The sequence below is a fragment of the Erythrolamprus reginae genome, chromosome 1, assembly GCF_031021105.1.
Source record: "Erythrolamprus reginae isolate rEryReg1 chromosome 1, rEryReg1.hap1, whole genome shotgun sequence".
NCBI lineage: Eukaryota > Metazoa > Chordata > Lepidosauria > Squamata > Dipsadidae > Erythrolamprus > Erythrolamprus reginae.
The window spans coordinates 19,621,408-19,647,947 of NC_091950.1; the positions used below are offsets into that span (position 1 = coordinate 19,621,408).

At 43.2% G+C, this 26,540-nt stretch overlaps 2 protein-coding genes and 1 non-coding gene across 7 annotated transcripts in view; 1 reads left to right on the forward strand and 2 right to left on the reverse strand.

The window, feature by feature from the left end:
• Nucleotides 1-2,907: 2,907 nt before the first annotated feature.
• On the reverse strand, nt 2,908-15,660 carry LOC139164371 (uncharacterized). Of its 4 annotated transcripts, none has more exons than XM_070746402.1 (5): nt 15,498-15,660; nt 12,082-12,225; nt 9,232-9,974; nt 7,343-7,500; nt 2,908-3,970 (listed from the first exon to the last, which is right to left on the reverse strand). In XM_070746402.1, the coding sequence occupies exons 2-5, from the start codon at nt 12,197-12,199 to the stop codon at nt 3,799-3,801; spliced, it is 1,191 nt and encodes a 396-aa protein (XP_070602503.1). In that variant the 5' UTR covers nt 12,200-12,225; nt 15,498-15,660; the 3' UTR covers nt 2,908-3,798. The 4 variants fall into 4 exon arrangements, with proteins under 4 accessions (XP_070602503.1, XP_070602512.1, XP_070602530.1 ...); XM_070746411.1 differs by having other exon boundaries at nt 9,247-9,974; nt 15,498-15,639; XM_070746429.1 differs by having other exon boundaries at nt 9,838-9,974; nt 15,498-15,614.
• Nucleotides 15,661-18,825: 3,165 nt separating this feature from the next.
• Nucleotides 18,826-18,932, reverse strand: LOC139158267 (U6 spliceosomal RNA). The gene has a single exon (XR_011557658.1). It is a non-coding gene; the product is annotated as a U6 spliceosomal RNA (small nuclear RNA).
• A 1,051-nt stretch (nt 18,933-19,983) lies between these two features.
• The window catches only part of TMEM259 (transmembrane protein 259), a 58,548-nt gene continuing 51,991 nt past the window's right edge, over nt 19,984-26,540 (forward strand). Inside the window, exon 1 of one of the 2 annotated variants that reach the window (XM_070746452.1) lies at nt 19,984-21,677. In XM_070746452.1, the coding sequence (XP_070602553.1) occupies nt 21,453-21,677 (225 nt within the window). In that variant the 5' untranslated portion in view covers nt 19,984-21,452. The remainder of the gene's footprint in view (nt 21,678-26,540) is intronic. The other variant, XM_070746443.1, reaches the window with a different exon arrangement.

The following is a 26,540-nucleotide window of genomic DNA, read 5'->3' on the forward strand; positions in this document are numbered from 1 at the left end:
TGTGAGCTGCCCTGAGTCTACGGAGAGGGGTGGCATACAAATCTAATAAATAAAAATTATTATTATTATTATTGCCGTAAAGTAGCAGTTCACAACCTGGAAGTCGGGACCTCTTTGGGGGTCGAAGGAGCGTTCCACAGGGGTCGCCTAAGACCATGGGAAAAGACAAATTTCCCCTGGTCTTAGGAACCAAAGCTTCTATGCTGGCGTCCTGGAAGATATTTTTACAATCCGACCAATCAGGCGTTTACAGTGGGGGTGTCCCTCTAACCTTCCTGCCAATCAACTCTGTTGGGAGAATTGACGCTAGACTTATGGTTGGGGGTCACCACACATCAACTGTATTAAGCGGTCGCGGCATTAGAAAGGTTGAGAACCACTGCAAGTAAACAGTTAAAAGGAACCAAATGAGAAATTGGCAACCGTCAATATGCCTCACAAAAACAACGAAAAACTTCAGCTTTATCTCAACAAACGCATCAAGTTCTGTGAAAAATTGGCAAACGAACAAGAGACAGGTTTGCGCTTAATATTTTAAAAAATGCATTATGAGTGTATAATGGAGAAACCCTCCCACCCACTTTTACAATTCTTGATTAGGTTCCATTTCAACCAGTTTTGAATACTCTGCGCATCCTTGCAAGGAGCCGTGTAATTTGTGCGGTTCAACGTAACACCTGGCACCTTCTAAGGTAGATGATGAGTTAGAGACCAGTTGTTGCAGGTCGCTAAGATGTCCGACTGCCTTCGCAATGTTTATGGCTTTTATATTGTTCTCCAAGCAGCAAAAGGTAACAGAGCAACAGAATTTTACTGGTGAATCCTCCTCGTCAATCCTTAAGAACATCCTGTTAATACAACCTGTACGAGATCACATACCAGCCAGGGATAGTGTCCAGCATCATTCTGGCAGTGTGAACTGGGTGAGATCATGTAGGTGTGTGAGGCTGCTTGTGCTAGGCAGTTTGCTGCACACAATCTCTACATGACCTCTATCTCTACAGGTAGATCAGTAGATATTATTTATTTGCTTACTTATATCCCGCCTTTATTATTTTTAATAAATAAGGTGCTGAACATACACAATACTCCTTCCTTCCTTCTGTTTTGCCTACAAGCAATAGCACTGCTTTACAGCAGTGAAGGGCTACCAAAGTTTTTACTACTACACTGTGGACTTGGCTTATGCAGGATGCCCTGCATTTTCTTTCAACATCTTTCAGTGCAAATTGGGTGCTCTGGGGTGGAGCTCCATTTTCGCTACCCCACTGTGTTCCCCCCCCCCCATCCGGGCAGCAGCCCACCCCTATTTACAGCCCTCTATGCGGTTTACAGACTCAGCAAACAAAGCTGCAATTGCGATGAAAAGAATTATTTATTGGCCAAGTGTGATTGGACACACAAGTAATTTGTCTTTGGGGCATGTTCTGCCAGCGTGTCCCAACCACCCGTAATTACAGGGTAATTGGTCCAAAAGGACACACACCACACGATAGAAGGAAAACCAAAAGTCTTTATCAACAGAAAAGCAGAAAAAACTCCCTTTTTAAATGTCAAAGGGATTTTCTGGTACACACAAGGCACAGGTTAAATGCAATCTAATTTCTCACCCAGTAACTGGGAAATTGAGTCCAATTCCAAAGTCCAGAAAGTCCACACACGATCTTGAACAGGGAAACAGCAAAACCACGATCTTGACAAAACTATGAATCAGATAAACTTCCATGAGGCTAAATCAGCACGCTGCTTTTTTTATCTGTAGCACTAATTACAGCAGTCCCACCCAACCACAGGTGGCCTCACTTAGCTCCTGTAATAATCCTTCAGTTGTTCTCTCCTATGCATCACTCTACGCATGCATGGGTCTGTCATACATTCGTGTTCAGAATCCAGGGATGATATGGATGATTGATCTCCTCCTGGGCTGTCTGCCAAACTCCCCTCTTCCCTGCTACTCACGCTTCCTTCGTCAGAGGAGACTTCGTCGGGAGATTCTATCGGGAGCAAAACAGGCCTGTGGCATGTGGATGTTTCCCCCACATCCACATTCCTTGGGGCAGGAGCTGGGGCAGGAGCCAACCACAGCAGGTGCATATGCTCTCAGTGTACATAAAAGAGACATTTGTCAAGAATCATGAAGTGTAACACTTAATGATTATCATAGGGGTCAAATAAGCAATGAGGAAATAATAAAAATCTTAAGGATACAAGCAACACGTTACAGTCATACTAAGTGGGAGAAGATGGGTGATAGGAATGATGGGGAAAAACTAGTAGTAATAGTAGTGCAGACTTAGTAAATAGTTTGACAGTGTTGAGGGAATTATTTGTTTAGCGGAGTGATGGCGTTCAGGAAAAAACTGTTCTGGTATCTAATTGTCTTGGTGTGCAATGCTTTGTAGCATCGTTTTGAGGGTGGCAGTTGAAATAGTTTGTGTCCAGGATGCGAGGGGTCAGTAAATATTTTCACAGCCCATTTTTGGACTCATTTTTGGACTCACAGGTCCTCAATCGAAGGCAGGTTGGCAGCAATTGTTTTTTTCTGCAGTTTGAGTTAGAGACTTTGGCCTTCCCACAATAGTACTGTAGGAATTGGGGAGGGATGGTTGTATGAAAGGGGCACAATTTTTTTCAAGAAGATTCAAGGTCATCTTTTGTTCAGCACCAGCTGGAAGTATGGGGGAGGATCGTGGATGGTGAGAGAACCGGAATGGTCCATGTGATGAACTTGTAGGTGTGGGGACAAAGGATGAAACTTAACCTGGGCGGAGAACTGTAGGAAAAGTTAGTATCAGGTGCGGTGCTGCAAAGTCCCTGATCAAGACAATGTCTTCAGAGGGGCTAAGAGCAACCCAGACGTGTGGGGTCACTCACGAACGCGAATCCTAGAAAGAAGACTTGGACACATTTTCTCTCTGGGTGAAGTGGCACAGTATGGAGCCGTGTACCTCTTTTTATTTGGGAGCATAAGCAGATGGGGATAATTACACGTACGTGTCAAGTGATATACAAACGTCCAATAACATAACTTCAAATATGACATATCTTTGAGTCCTTCCTTTCCCCAGATATCACAAACCAATTCCCTTGAATAATTTCCTTTGAGCAAATGTTTCTCACACCTAATTTCTCTGAAGCCTTCTGCCTTATCACAACCAATCTCCTTTTATCACAGTCTCGTCCTGTTTTGCTTCTGGCAATGTAAATTTCCCCCTTTGATCATATAACGTCCTGTTTGGAGTGATGTATATTTGTTTATCAGTTTATTGAACCCTTTTATGGTCAGTTGTCTTCCTGTTGCAAATTCACCAGAAGTGCAGACTTAAGCAAGTTAATACCGTCCTATCCTGGCTATAATAGAATCAGGGTCAGCAGAGCATTTTTATGCTAGAGGTCCAGATATATATAATATGATATATTCCTATTCTAACATTTATGCTACACTGCAGCAATCAGGATGACTACAATTCGCATCCAACATGGCTCTGTCAATAAATTGTTACTTGAGAGAAGGCCGAGGTTTGGACTGATTTTTTTCTCGGATGTTAATGGAACGCTGACAGGCAACCGGAAGGGCATCCAGCCATTAAACACTGCTATCTCCATTCCAGATTCCACCCAATCCAAGAGATTATGGGGTCTTTAAATGATGATGGTAGCAGGAACTGGGTACAGGTGATGGTTTTCCAACCTTTTAATATATTTCTACGGGAATCCAGGCCCCGAAAGGAGTGGGGTTTTTTTTGTCTTAATCCAGCAAGATTCTTCTAAGGTAGCAGCTCAAGGTTCCGGGGCCCCCTATAACACACCTGTGTCTTGAGGGAAGCTGTTGCGATTCCCGATCAATCTAATCAACCTGTTCTTGGCCGTTTCCCTATCAGTGACGTCAAAGGCCTTCTCCCCCTTGGCTCTTTTGCCCTGTTTCCAGGACTGGATCCGAGAAAGCTCCACAAAGTTTTCCTGCTCCTCCCTGAAAAAAACACGCAGAGAGAATCTGTAGGAGGAAATTCATAAAATTTGCCCTATTCTTTTCTTGCCGTATGCATAGTCCTCAACTTACAACTGAAATTGAGCCCAGAATTACGGTCATAAGTCAGGCCAATTGTTAATTTGCTTACTTATTTCCCGCCTTTATTATTTTTAATAAATAAGGCGCTGAACATACCTTATACTCCTTCCTTCCTTCTGAAGGAAAAATCCATTGTGTATAAAATAATTTAAGTTTTATTTTAAGAATATCAGTCTTTGCTGTCTGTAGTTTCTGTCTTTAACAAGATTAGGATTTCCTGTTTTTCCTTATCTTGTGACTGTCATTTTGGGATCTGTTTTTAACAAGATAAATGTTTGCTGTTTAACAAGATAAATGGTTGCTGTTTAACAAGATAAATGGTTGCTGTTTACCCAATAAACCATATAAGGTGCTATTCATCTCCAGGGGAAAGAAACAGGATGTAGACCACATTTAGGCAAAGAATTCTGTGTACCCCTATGATAAGTTGAGGAATTCTATGTACCTTTGTGATTTGTAAAACCTATATAACCTGCTCTTTAGCTTCTGTACAAGTGTCTCTTCCCTTGGGAAGAGTACCCGCTTTGCAAACCGTTTTTGGTATACCCAGAGAGAATAAACATTTCTGTTCTCTTTGTCCAAACGTCTCGTGTGAACTTCCTTCCTTCCTTCTGTTTTGCCTACAAGCAATAGCACTGCTGTGCAGCCAGTGAAGGGCTACCAAAGTTTTTACTACTACACCACTGTGGATTTTAGATTTGTCACTATGTACTGTTTTTGCCATTGTTGTGAGCCGCCCCGAGTCTGCGGAGAGGGACGGCATATAAATCGAATAAATATAATCTAATCTAAGCAGGTTACCCTCCCACTTGCCCAATTGTCCTACCGGGTTTGTTTGGTTGGGTTTTTTTTTTTCAGCAGTCATTTATTTATTTATTATTTATTTATTTATTACTAAACAGTGTCGGTTGGTGGGCCCCAGGGGAAGAGCCTTCTCTGTGGCGGCCCCGACTCTCTGGAACCAGCTCCCCTCAGAGATTAGAACTGCCCCTACCCTCCTTGCCTTTCGTAAACTTCTCAAAACCCACTTTTGTCATCAGGCATGGGGGAATTGAGATATCTCCCCCCGGGCCTATATAATTTATGTATGGTATGTTTGTAGGTATGTCTGCTTAAAAATGGTTTTTTTTAACTATTTTAAATTTTAAATTGTATATTGTATATTATTAGATTTGTTATGAATTGCTTTATTGTGTTGTGAGCCGTCCCGAGTCCACGGAAAGGGGCGGCATACAAATCTAATTAATAATAATAATAATAATAATAATAATAATAATAATAATAATAATTTACTTATTTGTTTGCTTTTATAAGCCACCCATCTCCTGATGGACTCAGGGCTGCATACAACAAAAAATGTTTTCTTTCCTTCCTGGGTTTTAAAGAGAACTAAATTTGGATATTTCTTTTGTTACGGACAGCTACGATAAAATGAGGGTTTTTTAAAATAAAAGCAGGAATGAGTTAAGTAAGAATACAAGAAATGGACTGACGTAGTTATGAAAAACAGCAAATAGCCAAGAGAAATTTAGATAGCTATAGCACTTTAGGTGCAAATGAAGGCGAAGAACAATATCTAAAATCTGGATTTGGAAAGGAGGTAGCACTGGATGAACAATATGTACCAGAATAAATTGGATAAATAATTAGAAAAAATTGATTAATTTGATTAAGAATTTGGCATTTGATATTATATTGTATTGTATTTTAATTTGAGGCATGTGAATTGGATTCTCTGTGAGGTGTGAAAAACAATAAAAAAATTATATCCTTTTCTAGACTATTAGATTTAATAAGCGGTCTATCTATAACAGACAGAAAAATACATTTCTAAAACCTATTTAAAATTTTATATTGTTCTATTTCCTCATTACTATTATTACTTCCTTTTTACTTTTAAAGTTTTGTGAAGTTCTTTTGTTATAACTTTAAAACGGAATGAGATGCTAATATTTCTGTTCGTCGCTAAGAAAGATAGAGTGAATTTAGGAAAGCGTGAAAAATATAGATATGGCAATCCGCAAGCTAAATATTATATTGTAAATTTACAAAATATAATAAGGAAAGAAGGAGAGAGCAAAATATCTCTCCAATTGTCATTTTATTTTATTTTTGTCATTCTAAATTTTTTTTGTTTTGTATTATTTATTTTTTTATTTATTCATTTGTCCAATACACAAATACATAGGGGGAAAAATAGACATGTAGTAATATATATAAGGGTAAAAGTGAACTTAGAGGAGAGGATATATGAAAGAAAGAAAATATATATGATAAGTGAGAGAAAGGAAAGACAATTGGACAGGGGACGAAAGGCACACCAGTGCACTTATGTACGCCCCTTACTGGCCTCTTAGGAACCTGGAGAGGTCAATCGTGGAGAGTCTAAGGGAGAAATGTTGGGGGTTACGGGTTGACACAATTGAGTCCGGCAATGAGTTCCACGCTTCGATAACTCAATTGTTGAAATCATATTTTTTACAGTCAAGTTTGGAGCGGTTCGTATTAAGTTTGAATCTGTTGCGTGCTCTTGTTTTGTTGCGGTTGAAGCTGAAGTAGTCATTGACCGGTAGGACGTTGCAGCATATGGTCTTGTGGGCAATACTCAGATTGTGCTTTAGGCGCCGTAGTTCTAGGCTTTCTAGGCCCAGGATTGTTAGTTAGGATTTTGTTTTACTTTTTACTTTATGTATTTTGTTTTTTTTCTTTTCAAATGTGTACATACAGTAGTCCCTCGCTATACCGCGCTTCACCTACTGCGGCTTCACTTCATCGCGGGTTTCTGAGGAAGTCGATCGGCAGGTTTTTTTAAAAAAAATATTCTAAAATTGTAAATACTGTATTTAAATACTGTATCTAAAATAAATACTGTGTGGGAAGTATTAAAACAATGAAAACTTACCAAACAATTACAATATAAATACTTAAATAAGTACTATCAGTCGATAAATTCCCCATCGCGGATTTCACCCATTGCGGCCAGGTCTGGAACGTAACACCAGCGATAGGTGAGGGACTACTGTACTTCTCTTTGATTTCTGTTTTGTATTGTGCATTCGTTAATAAAAAAATCAATTAATTTTTTTAAAAATTATACAACACCCCCCCCAAAAAAACCCCAATACTTTTTAAAAAAACATTATAAACATCCATCCATCCATCATTAATGCTACTGGCCAGAGCAGAGTATTGTTCTATCTGCAGAAAAGTGCCAGGAAGGCATTGGAGGAGGAAGAGGAGGAGGAGGAAGAGAAGGCAGGGGTTGATTCTTACCTTTGATCGGATTCACATGCATGGCTCCTCAGCAGCTCTTCCCGCAAAGAGCGCAGGACTTTTGCAATCAGCAAATGGTTGCTACTAGTCGTAGTTTCCTGCAGCTTTTGCAAAAGCAGGTGGGTGGGAAGTTGAAAATCTGGCGAGGAAGCTGTCGGCTGGGAAAACGGAAAGCAGAAAGTTGGCTTTATTTTTATTTTTTTAATCTATTTTTTCTTCTGAACATGCGCAGAAGCAGAGTTTCGTGCAGTCACCACCATAGTTCCCTCTAAGCTGAGCAGTGAGCAATCGCTCACTTAAAAATCATCATCAACTCAGAGTTTTCCAAACCTGCCCAGAAGCCGAGAGGGAAAGAGTGAGAGGGAAGGAGAGAGAGAGGAAGAGAGGAAGAGAGAGAAACAGATAGAAAAAAGAGAGGAAGGAAAAGAGAAAGAAAAAGAATGGGAGTAAGGAAGAGAGAAAGAAAATCAAAATCTAGTTTGAAACTAGCTCAACTATTTAAGTGGCATTTTGATATTGATAGAGTTGCCCTATTATGAACTCACTGTTATAGACACACAGTACAGTATTTTATTTTGAAATTCTCTGAGGCAAAACAGGGTGGGTTTTTTGTTTGTTTGTTTGTTTGTTTGTTTATTTATTTATTTATTATTTCTGTGCCACACAGTCCCGAAGGGACTGCCGCTCAGACACTATACTTTTCCGCCCACCCCCCAAAAAATTAGAGGGAACACTGGTCACCACCATTGTCAAGGTTCCAGGTAGCATCCGAACCAATGAAGGGCTGCAAAATCTACCACACTGTGGGCGTTGCTTATTTTGTGGGTGTGGCTTGCTGGCCATGTGACCAGCTGGGAGTGGTTTGATAGTCATGTGATGGGGGCTTAAAGGTCTTGACATCACTCACGTCAAGGGTTAGGGTTAGGGTGCCTGGCCTCTCCTCACCTCAAAGAGATACAATTTCCCTATTTACTATTACTGAACATCCAAAATATACTATTTAATTCTATGCATATATATGCCATATGTGTACATACATATTACACACGGGCACACAAAAATATACATCATCTACTATATAAACTGTATGTGTATGTACACACACGCACGCATGCACAGCTCTTGTAAAATTATACACATTCAACCTCATTTACTACAATAGAAAAAACATACCCAGAGCCCAGATGGGGGGAAAAAGAAAAAAATGCAAACTTTTTCTACCGGTTCTGCATACGTGACCACTACTTTTTCTACTGGTTTTGTATAACTGATGCTACCCATAGGAGCCCATCACTAAACCGAACTAAATCAGATTTCAAGTCAAAGTACTCCTCAAAATTCCAATTTATTTCCGGAGCCATCCTGGCACCCACACTGGGAAATCTGGATCTAAGTTTCCCACCCAGTTGAAAGTTCTGATCCCTTGTCCCTCCTACCCACAAACTTGTCATGTTGCCTACTCAGATTGTGCCAGCGTGGCCAGCCCTCCTACTTCCACCCAGGTGGGTGGGCATGGGATGGCCTTGAACCTCTCGAAAGAATGTTTTGTGGCTGCATCTGTTCCCTCTTGAAAATCACCCCTCCCACGTTCCCATAAACATCAGGCCTTCTATAGATAGCATGGCAACCTGTTAATTTATTACCAACTTCTGCATCGGCTTGACAGCCATCTTGTTTTTGGCTTATTTATTTATTTATTTTGGATTTTTCAGCACTGTGCAGGCGCGCAAGGCACAGCCGCGCAGCGCAGGAGGAAGCGAACCGGAAGCGAGGTGAGTTAGAACCCACCCCTGCCCTACACAGACCAGGAATCCCCCACCTCCAACCCAGCCCCCCAGTTTGTGGGAACACAACCGGCCAGCCTCCCGCCAAAGTACAAATGCTCCCACCGACTCCCAAGAAACCTCTTCTGGTCCTCCTTGTTCTGCTGGTCTCTTGTCCTGGAGTGGACGACGGTTCCGGAGGTCAGTCTTGGAGAAGAGAAGTGGCATTTGGAGCTGTGGTTGGAAACTCTGGATGGTGGGCAAGGAGATCTTCCGAAGCCGTGTTAATTCTCCCGGAGGGGCCCAAATGTTTCTTTTGGAGATCTTGATCTTCTTCCTGTAAAGCTTGGAGGCTTCAAGAGGAGGCAGGAAGAGATGAACACTGGGAATCTCACGATCCTTGGGGAAAACAGCAGGCGGTTCGTTAGCCTGGTCTCGTCCTCCTCCTTCTACTACTCCTCTTCCTCCTCCTCTTTCTCCTGGGAGACCTTCCTTTCTGGAGTCACCAGAGATGGAGGCAGGAGATCTCTTCTGCTTCTCCAATGGCTTCTTCTCCCGAGAGTCCAGTGGATCCATGGCATTCTCCAGGAGGGGTCGAAGGTCAACTAAGATCTTTCGGGGGGGCTGCTTTTCAGAGGTGACCAAGGTCTTCTTTGGGGAAGGCGAAAGTGGTGGATTCGTATCTAGAGATCCTGGTAGTATGGACACAAGACCACCTGGTGATGGGTTTACCTGGCTGCCACCTGTCCACAGGGGCAGCAATATTCCTTCTCTGTTCTTTCTCTTTATGATTCCCCCTTCGCTTCTGAAACTGTGTTTGGATGTCGCTGTCAAATTTCCCTCTTGCCTCCTGGTTTTTCTAGTTGTTACTAAAGAGAGAGAATGGAAATAGGATGACATTCAAGAGGATGCTCTACATCAGTGTTTCCCAACCTTGGCAACTTGAAGATATTTGGACTTCAACTCCCAGAATTCGCCAGCCAGCATTCAAATACTGTATCTCCAAGTTGCCAAGGTTGGGAAACACTGCTCTACATGCAGTGAAGGGCTGCAAAAAAATTTACCACCACACTGTGGGTGTGGCTTATTTTGTGGGTGTGGCTTGCCAGCCATGTGACCAGGTGGGAGTGACTTGATGATCATGTGATGGAGTGGCTTAAAAGTCATGTGACTGGCTTAAAGGTGGCCAATTTGATGTCACTCATGTCAAGGGTTTGGGTTAGGGTTAGGGTGCCTGGCTTCTCCTCAACTCAAAGAGATACAATTTCCCTATCTATTTACTATTACTGAACATCCTCTCTAGGAATCTCCTGGGAGGAAACAGGGCCGGAAAAGGCAGGGGGAAGCTTCTGTGGGGCCTCTCTAGGAATCTCCTGGGAGGAAACAGGGCCAGAAAAGGCGGGGAGAAGCCTCCGTGGGGCCTCTCTAGGAATCTCCTGGGAGGAAACAGGACCAGAAAAGGCAGGGGGAAGCCTCCTTGGTGCCTCTCTAGGAATCTCCTGGAGGAAACAGGGCCGGAAAAGGCAGGGGGAAGCCTCCATGGGGCCTCTCTAGGAATCTCCTGGGAGGAAACAGGACCAGAAAAGGCAGGGGGAAGCCTCTGTGGTGGCTCTCTAGGAATCTCCTGGGAGGAAACAGGGCCGGAAAAGGCAGGGGGAAGCCTCCATGGGGCCTCTCTAGGAATCTCCTGGGAGGAAACAGGACCAGAAAAGGCAGGGGGAAGCCTCTGTGGTGGCTCTCTAGGAATCTCCTGGGAGGAAACAGGGCCGGAAAAGGCAGCTGGAAGTCTCCATGGGGCCTCTCTAGGAATCTCTTGGGAGGAAACAGGACCAGAAAAGGCAGGGGGAAGCCTCCATGGTGGCTCTCTAGGAGTCTCCTGCAAGGAAACAGGGCTGGAAAAAGCAGGGGGAAGCCTCCATGGGGCCTCTCTAGGAATCTCTTGGGAGGAAACAGGACCAGAAAAGGCAGGGGGAAGCCTCCGTGGTGCCTCTCTAGGAATCTCCTGGGAGGAAACAGGGCCAGAAAAAGCAAGGGGAAGCCTCCGTGGTGCCTCCCTCGGAATCTCCTGGGAGGAAACAGGGCCGGAAAAAGCAGGGGGAAGCCTCCATGGGGCCTCTCTAGGAATCTCTTGGGAGGAAACAGGACCAGAAAAGGCAGGGGGAAGCCTCCGTGGTGCCTCCCTCGGAATCTCCTGGGAGGAAACAGGGCCAGAAAAAGCAAGGGGAAGCCTCCGTGGTGCCTCCCTCGGAATCTCCTGGGAGGAAACAGGGCCGGAAAAAGCAGGGGGAAGCCTCCATGGGGCCTCTCTAGGAATCTCTTGGGAGGAAACAGGACCAGAAAAGGCAGGGGGAAGCCTCCGTGGTGCCTCTCTAGGAATCTCCTGGGAGGAAACAGGGCCAGAAAAAGCAAGGGGAAGCCTCCGTGGTGCCTCCCTCGGAATCTCCTGGGAGGAAACAGGGCTGGAAAAAGCAGGGGGAAGCCTCCGTGGTGCCTCTCTAGGAATCTCCTGGGAGGAAACAGGGCCAGAAAAGGCAGGGGGAAGCCTCCGTGGTGCCTCCCTCAGAATCTCCTGGGAGGAAACAGGACCAGAAAAGGCAGGGGGAAGCCTCTGTGGTGGCTCTCTAGGAATCTCCTGGGAGGAAACAGGGCCAGAAAAGGCGGGGAGAAGCCTCTGTGGGGCCTCTCTAGGAATCTCCTGGGAGGAAATAGGACCTCTACCCTCCCTGTGGTTTTCCCAATTGCACACATTATTTGTTTTTAAATTGATTCCTATGGGAAAAATTGCTTCTACTTGCAAACTTTTCTACTTAAGAATTTGGTCACAGAACGAATTAAGTTCATAAGTAGAGGCACCACTGTACTTTCAACACTAGAGATTCACATCTAGCTTTTCGAAACAGCAAGACAGACATTACATTTGGACAGTTCAGTTGAGGTGGAAACTTCATACACACACAAACACACACACACCCCTACCTTCAGGTGGGATCTTACTCCGGGGAACCTGGAAGACCAGGTTGGTCCAAACTATGCGTGGCAGCTTCAGGTGGTCCCGGGAATCCTGGCCTGGGGGTCCCACAGCAGCTGCCTTCATCCTGTCCAAGCAGGAAGCTTTTGGACCTGCAGTGGGTAGACAGAACAAGAGAGTTGGGAGCCTATAGGGAGAGTCTCAACCATCCAAGTCATGGTTGTCCCAAAGGTGCTTTTTCAAGAGGCAATTGGACTTTTTGGTTCTCACAACACCACCCACCAATTTTTATTGATTTTTTAAAAAAATATACTTTATTAGGTTATTTTTTAAAAAAGGGGGATGGGAGTACAAAAAAAAGAAGTAGGAGGGGGATGGGGTAAACAATATTTTTATACTTATATAAGTATATATATATATTGATATATATACATTCCAAATATTTGTCTATAGGTAACTATTTTGTATTCAATATTCTTATTTGGATAGTCTTATAAGTGTAGTATTTAGCAGTCCAAGGGAGACGTGGAAAGGAAATGTATTGATTTTTAATTAATTACATTTTTAATGAATAGAATAGAGTAATGGAATGAATTGGAATAGAAAAATGGGATTGGAATGGAATGGAATAGAATAGAAGAAAAAGGAATGGAATTGTTGTGATTCAGCCTGAGGCTCCTCAGGGACCGGCTGCGTCTCTGCTGGATCCAGGCCCAGAGGAGGAGGACAGTGAACAGGAGGGGGAGGACCAGGCAGACGGGGGAGAGGAAAGTCAGGAAGAGGATGAGGGGGAGCAGCCTGAGAGCCCCGGGGGGGGGGGGCTCTCCCCAGCCAGGAGCCTGGCCTCATTGGATGAGGAAACACAGGCTATAATTGACATGAGACAGCGACGTGCAGCTCAGAGACGGGACCAATGAGAAAGGTATTGGCATCACTGAATTGGCAACAGCTGGGTTTGGGTGTGGTTCTCCTCAGCAGGGTTTAAAAGGCAGGCAAGCCCTTTAAGCCATGTGGAGCGTTATCAATTGGAAGTTCTGTGACCCTGCTTTGCTTCTCGGCGTCTCTGATCTTGGCTTGTGGCCTAGAAGACTGGAAGACTTGGGGGAGGCGTATGTTTGTTATCTCCAGTGTTGTTTTTGACAGAAAGAATCCTGTTTTACTTCATGGCCTTCGTGAAACATCTTTGAAGTTTCAGCGTGTTCCTGTTTGTAAGGACATTTTCTGTTACCTGTGTTCGCTTTGAATTCTATAAACTGCCTTTGCTTTTTACCAGTGTGTCTGGCTTCTCTTTCTGGGTTGGTGTTTGCCTCTGGAGGGACCAAGACAGAACAGGAATGGAATAAATAAAATAGAATAGAATGGAATGCAATGGAATAGAATAATGGGATAGAATAGAATAGAACAGAGCAGAGTTGGGAGGGACCTTTGAGGTCTTCTAGTCCAACTCCCTATTTAGGCAGGAGACCCTCCGTTACTTCAGACAAATAGTTATCCAACATCTTAAAAACTTCCAGTATTGGAGCATTCACAACTTTTGAGACTAGCCCTAATTTTCACGCCTCACCTGTCACAAAGCCACTAGAAAAAGGCAAAGCCATTGCTTGATGTATTTCCATGCGGTCAGAAAGGTGCCTTCATGATTATAGTGGCCACTCACCCAATAATCACTTACTCAAAGGAAACAATCTAAAGTGTCCCTTGCTACTTTCACAGCCTAAGTGAACATCCCAAAATGCTCCATTCCACATAACAGTCTTAACCTTCCTTCCTGCAGACTACCCAACAAAATCAAGGTTTCTGGCAAAACATTCGGTTTCAAGCATCATTCATTTAATTTTCTAGAGCAGGGGGTCCCCAAACCTGGCAACTTTTAGACTTGTGAATTTCAACTCCCAGAATTCTCCAGCCAGCTCTGAAGACCTCTGCGCTAGAGCAGTGTTTCCCAACCTTGGCAACTTGAAGATATCTGGACTTCAACTCCCAGAAGTACCCAGCCAGCATTCGCTGGCTGGGGAATTCTGGGAGTTGAAGTCCAAATATCTTCAAGTTGCCAAGGTTGGGAAACACTGCGCTAGAGAATATTACAGTGTTCCCTTGATTTCCGTGGGGGATGCATTCCGAGACTGCCCGCGAAAGTCGAATTTCCGCGAAGTAGAGATGCGGAAGTAAATACACCATTTTTGGCTGTGGACAGTATCACCAGCCATCCCTTAAGACTTTAAACCCCTAAATTACCATTTCCCATTCCCTCAACAACCATTTACTCACCATTATTACTGGTACTCACCATTGAATAAGACACTTAGTGATCCTGATATTTATAAACATAATTATTTATAGAAACATAGAAACATAGAAGACTGACGGCAGAAAAAGACCCCATGGTCCATCTAGTCTGCCCTTATACTATTTCCTGTATTTTATCTTACAATGGATATATGTTTATCCCTGGCATGTTTAAATTCGGTTACTGTGGATTTACCAACCACGTCTGCTGGAAGTTTGTTCCAAGGATCTACTACTCTTTCAGTAAAATAATACTTTCTCATGTTGCCTTTGATCTTTCCCCCAACTAACTTCAGATTGTGTCCCCTTGTTCTTGTGTTCACTTTCCTGTTAAAAACACTTCCCTCCTGAACCCTATTTAACCCTTTAACGTATTTAAATGTTTCGATCATGTCCCCCCTTTTCCTTCTGTCCTCCAGACTATACAGATTGAGTTCATGAAGTCTTTCCTGATACGTTTTATGCTTAAGACCTTCCACCATTCTTGTAGCCCGTCTTTGGACCCGTTAAATTTTGTCAATATCTTTTTGTAGGTGAGGTCTCCAGAACTGAACACAGTACTTTTACTATTATTAACAATAATTATTTTTTTTGTTATTTATTTGCAAAAACTATTAGTTTGGCGATGACATATGACATCATCGGGTGGGAAAAAACGTGGTATAGGAAAAAAAAGTGAAGTATTTTTTAATTAATATTTTTTGAAAAACCGTGGTATAGGCTATTCGCGAAGTTCGAACCCGTGAAAATCGAGGGAACACTGTATAGCCATTCAGAAAGGAGGGGGAGGCAGAAACCCAGATCACATAGAATTAATCCCAGATCTTATCTCCTTGCACTTTTCATAGACACTTTTCTTTGTAGCAGAATCGCCGGCTTTGGGGTTTTTCAAACTTTCGGGAAGAACGCAGAGGCTGCCCAAAGAAGACACCCTGCATTTTCTTGCAACGTCTTTTGGTGCAAATTGGGTGCTCTGGGGTGGAGCTCCATTTTTGCTACCCCCACTGCGTCCCCATACCCCACCCCGTCTGGGTATTAGCCCACCCCTGAGGCTGAGTGGAAAGAAGGAGAAGCAAGCAGCCCGGAGCTTCAGATCTAAAAGGTGAAGGGACCTAATCAAAATTTACAGATTACTTACTGGGGTGATTTCTCCCCCACTCCCAATTTATATGCCAGTGAACTGATCCACGGGAATCTAACCGGAGCTGTGGATTTCTGCTGTCCTAGACCTCAAGGATTCATCTGTTGTTCCTCTTTCTACCTGTTTGTGTGCCTGCTGTATTTGAACACCTCGAGTAACTAAGCAATGGAGACAGACACACCATCTCAACCACCAAGACAAACACCATAAGCCATATTTAAATATCCAATAATAGCCTGGCTATTGCATAGCTGGGGGAAGGATGGAAGGCAGGGGCACTTCTTAAGGCGAGATAATATTTGATTTTCTGAAATAGATAAGGCTGCCAAAGTATGAAAAGAAGTAGACCGCGTGAGTTTCTTTATTATAAAACATGGCACGAAAACAAGCAGCAAGATCACTTTTAATAACAGAATAACAGAGTTGGAAGGGACCTCGGAGGTCTTCTAGTCCAACCCCCTGCTTAGGAAGGAAACCCTACACGACTTCAGATAGTTTATTTTATTTATTTATTTATTTATTTATTAGATTTGTATGCTGCCCCTTTCCGTAGACTCGGGGTGGCTCACAACACAATAAAAACAGTTTATAACAAATCTAATAATTTACAATATAAAATATTTAAAAACCCCATTATTAAACAGACATACACACAAGCATACCATACATAAATTGTATAGGCTGGGGGGAGATATCTCAGTTCCCCCATGCCTGACGACAAAGGTGGGTTTTAAGGAGTTTGCGAAAGGCAGGGAGGGTGGGGGCAGTTCCAATCTCTGGGGGGAGCTGGTTCCAGAGAGTCGGGGCCGCCACAGAGAACGCTCTTCCCCTGGGGCCCGCCAACCGACATTGTTTAGTTGACGGGACCCAGAGAAGACCCACTCTGTGGGACCTAATCGGTCGCTGGAATTCGTGCGGCAGAAGGCGGTCTCTGAGATATTCTGGTCTGATGCCATGAAGGGCTTTATAGGTCATAACCAACACTTTGAATTGTGACCGGAAATTGATCGGCAACCAATGCAGACTGCGGAGTGTTGGTGTGACATGGACATACCTAGGGAAGCCCATGACTGCTCTCGCAGCTGCATTCTGCACGATCTGAAGTTTCCGAACACTTTTCAAAGGTAGCCCCATGTAGAGAGCATTACAGTAGTCGAACCTCGAGGTGATGAGGGCATGAGTGACTGTGAGTAGTGAGTCCCGGTCCAAATAGGGCCGCAAATGGTGCACCAGGCGAACCTGGGCAAACGCCCCCCTCGCCACAGCTGAAAGATGGTTCTCTAATGTGAGCTGTGGATCGAGGAGGACGCCCAAGTTGCGGACCCTCTCCGAGGGGGTCAATAATTCCCCCCCCAGGGTGATGGACGGACAGGTGGGATTGTCCTTGGGAGGCAAAACCCACAGCCACTCCGTCTTATCAGAGTTATCCAACATCTTCTTAAAAACTCCCAGTGTTGGAGTATTCACAACTTCTGGAGGCAAGCCGTTCCGCGGATCAATTGTTCTAGCTGTTAGGAAATTTCTCCTTAGTTCTGTTGTGGTTAGCTCTGGCCCAGCTCCTGCCCCAAGCAATGTGGAGGTGGAGGTGGGGGAGACATCAACATGCCACAGGCCTGTTTTGTTCCCAGTGGAATCTGTCTCCTCTGACCAAGGAAGCGTGAGTGACAGGGAAGAGGGGAGTTTGGCAGACAGCCCAGGAGGAGATCAATAATCTGTATCATCCCTGGATTCTGAACAAGAATTAATGACACATCCATGCATGCGTAGAGTGATGCATAGGAGACAACAACTGAAGGATTATTACAAGAGAAAATGAGGCCACCTGTGGTTGGGTGGGGCTGCTGTAATTAGTGCTACAGATAAAAGTGCAGCCTGGTGTGTTTATCTGATTCATGGTTTCGTCAAGATCGTGGTTTTTTGCTGTTCAGGATTGTGTGTGTGGACTCTCTGGATTTTATAATTGGACTCAATTTCCCAGTTATTGGGTGAGCAATTGGACTGCATTTAACCTGTGCCTTGTGTGTACCAGAAAATCCCTTTGACATTTAAAAAGGGAGCTGTTTCTGTTTTTCTGTTTATAAAAACTTTTGGGTTTTCCTTTTATCATGTGATGTGTGTCTTCCTGGACTAATTACTCTATAATTATGGGCGGTTGAAACACGCCGACAGAGCAAGTTCTAAGTTGCTTCTCTCCTTGTTTAGTTTCCACCCATTGCTTCTTCTTCTTATTTATTAGATGTGTATGCCGCTTCTCTCTGCAGACTTCTTGTTCTACCCTCAGGTGCTTTGGAGAATAGGTTGACTTCTTCTTTGAGGCAACCCCTGGGATATTGGAACACTGCTATTATGTCTCCCTTAGTCCTTCTTTCCAATAAACTAGACATACCTAGTTCCTGCAACCCTTTCTTTATACCTGTATGTGAATGTTAACTCTCAGAATTCCCCAGCTCGCTGAGATTGAGAAATATTACCTTAAATAATGATTTTGAAATTGATCTTTGAATGTTGCCAGTTCCCACAATCTCTATCAGGGTTCATCAAAGTTGGGTGACAACGAACCAACGAACCAACGAACCAACGAACCAACGAACCAACCAACCAACCAACCAACCAACCAACCAACCAACCAACCAACCAACCAACCAACCAACCAACCAACCAACCAACCAACCAACCAACCAACCAACCAACCAACCAACTGCCAAGTTTGGCCCACCAAGTTTTCTCACATGCTGAAACAAAGCCTCCACTTCTAGGAGCAGTTCAACTTTTTGTTTCATTTGTTGAGGATCTAGCTTATAAAGTTGAACTTTTGGAAATTGATAACTGGGCTAATGGCATGTACTACCTCAATCCTGCAAAGCCACCTTGATGACTGCATGTTTTAAGCTATTCAAACATAGAAACACAGAAGATTGACGTCAGAAAAAAACCTCCTGGTCCATCTAGTCTGCCCTTATACTATTTTCTGTATTTTATCTTAGGATGGAGCTATGTTTATCCCAGGCATGTTTAAATTCAGTTCCTGTGGATTTACCAACCACGTCTGCCTGGAGTTTGTTCCAAGCATCTACTACTCTTTCAGTCAAAAAATATTTTCTCACGTTCTCACGAAATCCAAGATTTCGTTTTTTAAAAAAATAGGAAAACGCTTCTGCTGTGGTTTGGAATTTAGATGCGATAAATATTTCCCAAAGCCACAAATAACATTGCCAAAAATAGCAACAGCAGAGAAAACAATAGTAAATATCACGTTAGATCCAGGTGGGAGAACTACGTTGCTAAGTGGAGTCATCAACGGATGCAGGAAAGAGGAAAAAAGGAACAAAATATGGAACGCTTCACGAATTTGCGTGTCATCCTTGCGCAGGGGCCATGCTAATCTTCTCTGTATCGTTCCAATTTTAGTATATGTGCTGCCGAAGCGAGCACAAACCATGAAAGCTCTGAAAACCTATATAAGCTCCATATTCACACAATATTGTAAGTTATGGTGACCACATATGCAAATTCATATGTAAAATTTTAAAGATTTACTTTGTATTAATCCAAAACAAGTTGTGTCTCTTTTATAGCTCGAAATTTCGAATAAATAGTTTCAAAAATTCAGAACAAACTGCATTTTCAGCACAGGATGACCGGCAAGGTCGGATTATGCAAATCAAGGGGCGTGGCTCCAGAATTGGGTGGGTGGGGCATATGGGGACAAAGGGGTTAGTAAAATGTCGAACGTTTCATGGTTTCCGACAACGTGTGGTTTCGAATCGCCGTTGGTCGAATCCTCCATGTGAGGGGTGAGAAGGACGTGTCACGTATGGAAATTATAGAGGCAATAATTAACGGAGGCTGTTGTGTTGAACGTTTCTGTTCTGTAGGCCGGTGAAGAGTGAATAGTTCACAGTAGTTTTTGCGTATATAAAAAGATTTCCACGGAAGATTAACAGTTCTGAGTTTTCTCGCCTCCTCTTGAGAAGGCGGAAACTCGATAGTTACGTCAGAATGGATAGGATTAAAAACGAAGCTTTTAAACACTTTTTCCCCCTTACTTGCCCATCCAGGTATCTTAGGGCTGGAGGGGAGAAGGGGGGGGGGTATTTGGGATTTTTTAAAAAGTACTTGTCAAAAATAAATAAATTATAATATAATATAATATAATATAATATTCCCCGGATTGTGGGGGCAATATGTTGGCTCTGTTAAAAAGTGCTATTGCTACCATGTTGTAAGCCGCCCTGAGTCTAAGGAGAAGGGCAAAAAAATCAAATAAGTAAATTAAAATACCGGAAGTGTTTATAAACACCCATTCCCTTTTACCCCTTTGCAGTCAGCTTTTCGCAGCCTCGCGCGCTTCTCCCCCCCCCCCCTCTTACCGGGCTCCTCTAGTTCCGCCTTCCTTTCCCAGGATGCTTTTCGGCCCTCGCTCGGCCTTCCTCCACCCTTGCCTGCTCTCGACTGACGTCACCGGTGGCTGAGGGGCGGGAGCGGTGTGTGGGGGGCGGGTATGCGGGAGGGAGGGAAAGGGGAAGCGAGCTTGATTAATCAAACATGGCGGTGGCCCTGGTGGCGGACGTGAAGGTGGACTGAGAAGAGGCGGAGGCCCAGCGGACGGGCCACTTCCCCACGGACGAGCTTTATTATTATTATTATTTGTCTCTTTCTCTCTCTCTCTTTCCCCGCTTTGTGAGGCCGGCGACGCTGCTTCGCCCGGCCTGACTCTTCGCCTTTTTCTGACCGGGGCTGGGCGACGGCTCTCCTTCTCCTGCTCTTCTTCCTCCTTCGAAGCTGTTCTTCCTTTCCTGGGGGGAAGGCTGGAGGGGGGCATCCCTTCTCCCTCACAGTGACGGGAGTCGCCCCCTCCCCACTTCTTCCCTTCTGGAGGGCGAGCCTTCTCCGTCCCCTCCTCCCCCACGCCCTTCATCCTCTCGGGATTCTCCCTTTATTTCTTCCCCAAATTCAGCGCCTCCCTTTTGACACCTGTCCCCCCCCCTTTCCCTAGGAAAATTTGCAAAGGGATTTTCTTGGCTCCCCCCCCCCCCAAAAAAAAATAGAAATTGCGTCTTCGCAGTATCTTCCCCCTCTCTTGTTTCCCTTCCCCTCATTCTGTCCCTGATTCCCTCTGCTAGAAATTGGTGGGGTTCACCAAATCCTCCCCCCAGCCCACGTTTAAATAAGAGGTCATATAGATGTGTCACAGCCTTCCCCTCCCTCCATGTCACCCCCTCTGACAGGTCTCTCCCCTTTCTGCCCAATGTAATTCATTCCCCCACTCTCCCCAAAAATATCCTGTGTGATTTGATAGCCCCCTCCCCTATTTTGCTGAATCCCTCTTCTGTCTTTTTGCATCAGTCTGCCCACAATCCCATTTTTATTTTCGATTTTTTGGGGGGGTTCTGGCATCCCTGACCTGTTGAACTTTTGATCCCTCCATTTTGACAGCTACGCTTTTGGCCCCTGTCTTTTTCCCTGGGAGAGGCAGATCTGGGTTTTTTCCCCTATTTTTTTTCTCCTGCTTCTTATCCTATTTGTGTTCCTGAAGCGTTTTTTAGGTCCTGTTTGAGGTACCCCTTCCTACCATCAGGGACCCTTATAGGAGGGTTGGTTAGCTTGCCCTTCTGTTCAACTCTTGCTTACCCTTTCTTGGTTGCTTCCAAAATTGGTGCATCTTTCATGTTCAATCCCTTTAAAGACCATTTTTCTTCTAAGTCAGACTATGGGCTACTTCGTGGTAGGATAACTTATTTTCAGGGTCTTTTTATTTTCCTTCTTCCCTGTGCCAGTTTGGGAGGTGAATTCAATTGCTTAAGTGCTTTCTCCTATTGGCGGACTTGGTTAGTGTCTTGAAATTAAGTTTATACTTGGGAAACTGGAGTTAAATTCTTTCAAGGGAAGACTGCAAGGAGAAGCCTTTGAAAGCAGCCCTATCAACCCCCTGGGCACCTTCACCAACTGAGGATGTCAGAGAATCAGCCCAACAACACCCACCATCCATTGAACAATAATGGGGTGGGCGGGGCCCCTGCTGGCAATAACCGAGGGGTCCGCAATCTCAACCAGAACCCCCTCATCAATGTTCGGGATCGCCTGTTCCATGCCCTTTTCTTCAAAATGGCTGTCACCTATGCCCGCCTCTTCCCACCGTCTTTCCGTCGCATCTTTGAATTCTTCATACTCCTTAAGGTAATTATGGGGGGCTAGAGGGAGGTAACATTTCCATTCAAGGTGTACATTCTCCTATGGGTTTGGAATAGAATTAGCAATGTTTGAATGCTTGCTAAAGCTTATGGATAAAAAGGTTTTTAGCCTCTAAGAGATTTGGGGTTAGGACATTTTCCCCCCTTGGTAAACATTTTATTGGCTTGTGATGGATTATTTTCTCCATGCCCCTCCTCCACAGGCCTCCTGCACTTGATTCGGATTTACAAAACTTCCCAGTGCTTAACTTTGATTTCTTGTGCTTGTTGTTACCCAGACTATCTTGTATTTTTTTTAAAATTACCATAGCATTAATTCATTTTATTCGAGCTTTAAATATAGTGTTTTATTTATATCTCATATTTCTTAACCGCCTAACTCACTCAGTTTTGCTCTGTCTGCAGTACATGTTCTGTACTATGTGTGCATATACATATATATATATTGGAATATATTGAAAACATCAGCCTGAAGATGACGAATGGGACATTGTCAAAACTCGCCAAGATTCTATCAATCTTACACGGGAAAAGACATGAATGTCCCAAGACCTATACTTTTGAAAATCTACGAAAACATACACACACACACACACACATTTATTTATTACATAATGTCTAACTATTGAATGTTTTTGTGTTACTTTTGTAATCCTCACAGTACCCCCCCAAAAAGCTGGTCAGTATTATTTTCATTTGACAGCTTGGAAAGGAAAAAGTAAGGCCGAAGGGAAAATGGTGTGCCTAGAACAGTAGCTGCATGTGGCAATTTTGGGAGGAATAAAGAGCAACTTCCTGCACTGTTTCCTAAATTCATAATGCTTCCTAAATTCATGCTAGTTTTTTTCCTACGTGACACCACACCATGAGCCTCTGTTCAACCGCTGATCAGCTATTATTTCAAAACTCTCTTTACATTTAATGCAATCAAGCCACGTACTCAACCATTGTATATGCATGCTTACACATATGTATATTATACATATCAGTTATAAATAGAACCTTACATGCCTTTGTGAAGTATGCTCAGCCCAGTTTTATTTCTTTTGCTCTGAAGTATTACCGGTCAGAAAACCCCCAAACTTGGTATCAAATTTGGTAAAGATTGGCTTCACCTTTTTATCGAACTTGTTGATAAACTTACAGGAAAATACTAGGCTTAATGAATTTTTCTAAGGTTCTACTAGTTCCTCACTTCTCTGCCTTAATTTTACTATACCTAAATTAGTAAAAAGTAAAGATTTCCCTGTCAATCACATCTGACGTTGGGGCATGGTGTTCATCTTTCTTTCTTGGCTGAGGTAGCCAGGGTTTTTTGAAGACAATTTTAAGTCAGAGGTCTTCAAACTTGGCAACTTTAAGAGTTGTGGACTTGGGCAATTGATGTCCACAAGTCTTAAAAACATAAGTCTTAAAGTTGCCAGGTTTGAAGACCTCTGATTTACATGTTCATATGTCCATTATGGCTATAGGCCAAAGGCAGACGGAATGCTGTTACCTTCCCACTTAAGTGGTATCTATTTATCTACTCACATTTCTATGCTTTTGAACTGCTAGGTGGGCAAAAACTGGGGCAAATAACAGGAGGTCGCTCTGTTGCGCAGAACTCAGGTCTCAAACCCAAGCTGCCAGCTCTTTAAAGCTCGGCCTATTTAAAAATAGTAGGGCTGTGTATTTTCTTGCAGTGGCATTTACTGCTCTGTAATTTAAAGCCCTTGTTCTTGAGCATCATAAAATGTTTTGGATATGTTTTGCCAGCCTTCTCCGAATCGGAGAGCCTTGTTCGTTTGCAGTTTGAAGGCAACAGTATTGGTCTACCACACGGGACCGCTGTAAGGATTATAACAAGCAAACATGATATGTTTAGAACTCCCAGAAGAGCAAGAAGGAGATAATTTCTGTGGGTTTAGTTTTAAACAGCGCCATAAAGTTACTAGGCTATAAAATGGTTTATTACTCTCTCCAGAAGGGTACTAATCCATAGTAAAGCAGGGGGGGGGAAATGCTTTTGAAATGCGGCATTTGCAAGCTGATTGTTGTTGCTTTTTTTCTGGTATCTTAAAGTTGCTTTCTCATAATCTGGCTCTGCTGAGCCAGTTGGCAGCGTTAGCTGACCTTGGCTGATCTAGAAAGCAAAACAGGGTCAGCCCTTCTTGATAAATTTGGATGCAGGATGGCAGGGAGGTGCAGGGCCGACAAACAGACTCGGGGGGGTGGTTAAAACAGAATCCCAGGTGGTGTCAAGGGCTGATTTATGAGCGGTTGCCAAGGAAACTGATGTAAGTGGCCACAAATCAAGATCAATTTGATTGAGACTGAGAAACATAGAAGAATGACAGCAGAAAAAGAACTCATGGTCCATCTTGTCTGCCCTTATACTATTTCCTGTATTTTATCTTACGGATGGATATATGTTTATCTCAGGCATCTTTAAATTCAGTTACTGTGAATTTACCAACCACGTCTGCTGGAAGTTTGTTCCAAACATCTACTACTCTTTCAGTAAAATAATATTTTCTCACTTTGCTTCTGATCTTTCCCCCAACTAACCTCAGATTGTGCCGCCTTGTTCTTGTGTTCACTTTCCTATTAAAAACACTTCCCTCCTGAACCTTATTTAGCCCTTTAACATATTTGATCATGCCCCCCCTTTCCCTTCTGTCCTCCAGACTATACAGATGGAGTTCATGAAGTCTTTCCTGATAAGTTTGATGCTTAAGACCTTCCACCATTCTTGTAGCCCGTCTTTGGATCCATTCAATTTTATCAATATCAATATCTATTATTATTCAAATGTTTTGATCCTGTCCCCATTTCCCTTCTGACCTCCAGACTATACAGATTGAGTTCATTTATCAATATCAATATCTATTATCAATAGATATTTCAATATTTATCTTGTTTTCACTTTCCTGTTAAAAACACTTCCCTCTTGAACCTTTAGCATATTTAAACATTTCGATCATGTCCCCCCTTTCCCTTCTGTCCTCCAGACTGTACAGATTGAGTTCATGAAGCCTTTCCTGTAAAGTTTTATGCTTAAGACCGTCTACTATTTTTGTAGCCCGTCTTTGGACCCGTTCAATTTTATCCATATCTTTTTGTAGGTGAGGTCTCCAGAACTGAACACAGTATTCCAAATGTGGTCTCACCAGTGCTCTATACAGCGGGATCACAATCTCCCTCTTCCTGCTTATTATACCTCTAACTATGCAACCAAGCATTCTACTCTTTCCCTACTGCCTGACCGCACTGTTCACCCATTTTGAGACTGTCAGAAATCACTACCCCTAACTCCTTCTCTTCTGAAGTTTTTGCTAACACAAAGACTTGACTTAACCTTGCGACATAGGGCATGATGGACAGAAACATGTCATGGCAGCTGCCTTAATTTCTGGAGTACAGGTCGTATTTGATTTTCAATCATTTGTTTAGTGGCCGTTCATACAGGCACTGACTTACCACCCTTTTTTCACACTTGCAGCATTTCCAAAATACAAATCCAATAAATTATTATTATTATTATTATTATTATTATTATTATTATTATTATTATTTTTACAGTCACACAATCAAAATTCGGATGCTTGGCACGTGGTGTGTACTGTAGAGTCCTGAAGGATTTGGGCAGCTTATAAATTTAATAAATTAAATTAAATTACTTATGACGGTTGATCGTGTGAATCCTCTTTGGAGACCTTCTGACAAGCAAAATCGGTGGGGAAGCAAGATTCACTTCACCATCATGTTGCTAACTTAACAACTTTGTTGACTCATTTAACACAGGGGTCCCCAAACTTGTGGAAATCAACTCCCAGAATTTTCAGCTATGCTGGCTGGAGGATTCTGGGAGTTGAAGTCCACAAGTCTTGAAAGCTGCCAAGTTTGAAGACCTGACTGAAGAAGTGTAGCAAGAAAGATTGTAAAATAGAGCAAAACTCAATTAACGTGCTTGCTTATCAATGCTTAGCAAGCTCAATTCTATCTGTAAGCATCTGAAAGAGTAGTAGATGCTTGGAACAAACTTCCAGCAGACGTGGTAGATAAATCCACAGTAACTGAATTTAAACATGCCTGGGATAAACACATATCCATCCTAAGATAAAATACAGAGAACAGTATAAGGGCAGACTAGATGGACCATGAGGTCTTTTTCTGCCGTCAGACTTCTATGTTTCTATGTAATTCAAGGACTACCTGTAATTACAGAGGAAGAAACCTTTTACATTTTGCTCAGAGATGAAGTGGACTGGCTGAGAAGAAGGAGAGACTTGTTCAGAATTGAAAACCTTTGAAAGAAGTTTAGTCCACGGGAAAAGGCAATTATGGGTGGAAGGTGCATGGAGCCAGAACCAAAACTGACCCAAGTTTTAATTATTTTATAACCCCCATTTATTTTATGATGTTTTTTATTCACTATTTATTTATAATTTTGGCTCAGTGGTTGAGACACTAGGCTTGAAGCCAGGAGACTGTGGGTTCTAATCCTAATTTAAGCATAGCAACTAGCTGGTTGACTTTTGTGCCAATCACTCTCTCTTAACAGGAGGAGAAAGGCGCTCACCACCTTGAGTTACTTATAAAAATAACAAAGGTTGGGTATAAATAAATACAGTAAATAAAAAATATGACACACAGTGTTTAATCAGGATCCTTTATGGCAGTGTTTCCCAACCGTGGCAACTTGAAGATATCTGGACTTCAATTCCCAGAATTCCCCAGCCAGCGAATTCTGGGAGTTGAAGTCCAAATATCTTCAAGTTGCCAAAGTTGGGAAACACTGCTTTATGGAATCGAATCTTGACGTGGAACATTTAGATTTGACTTACATAGAAACATAGAAGATTGA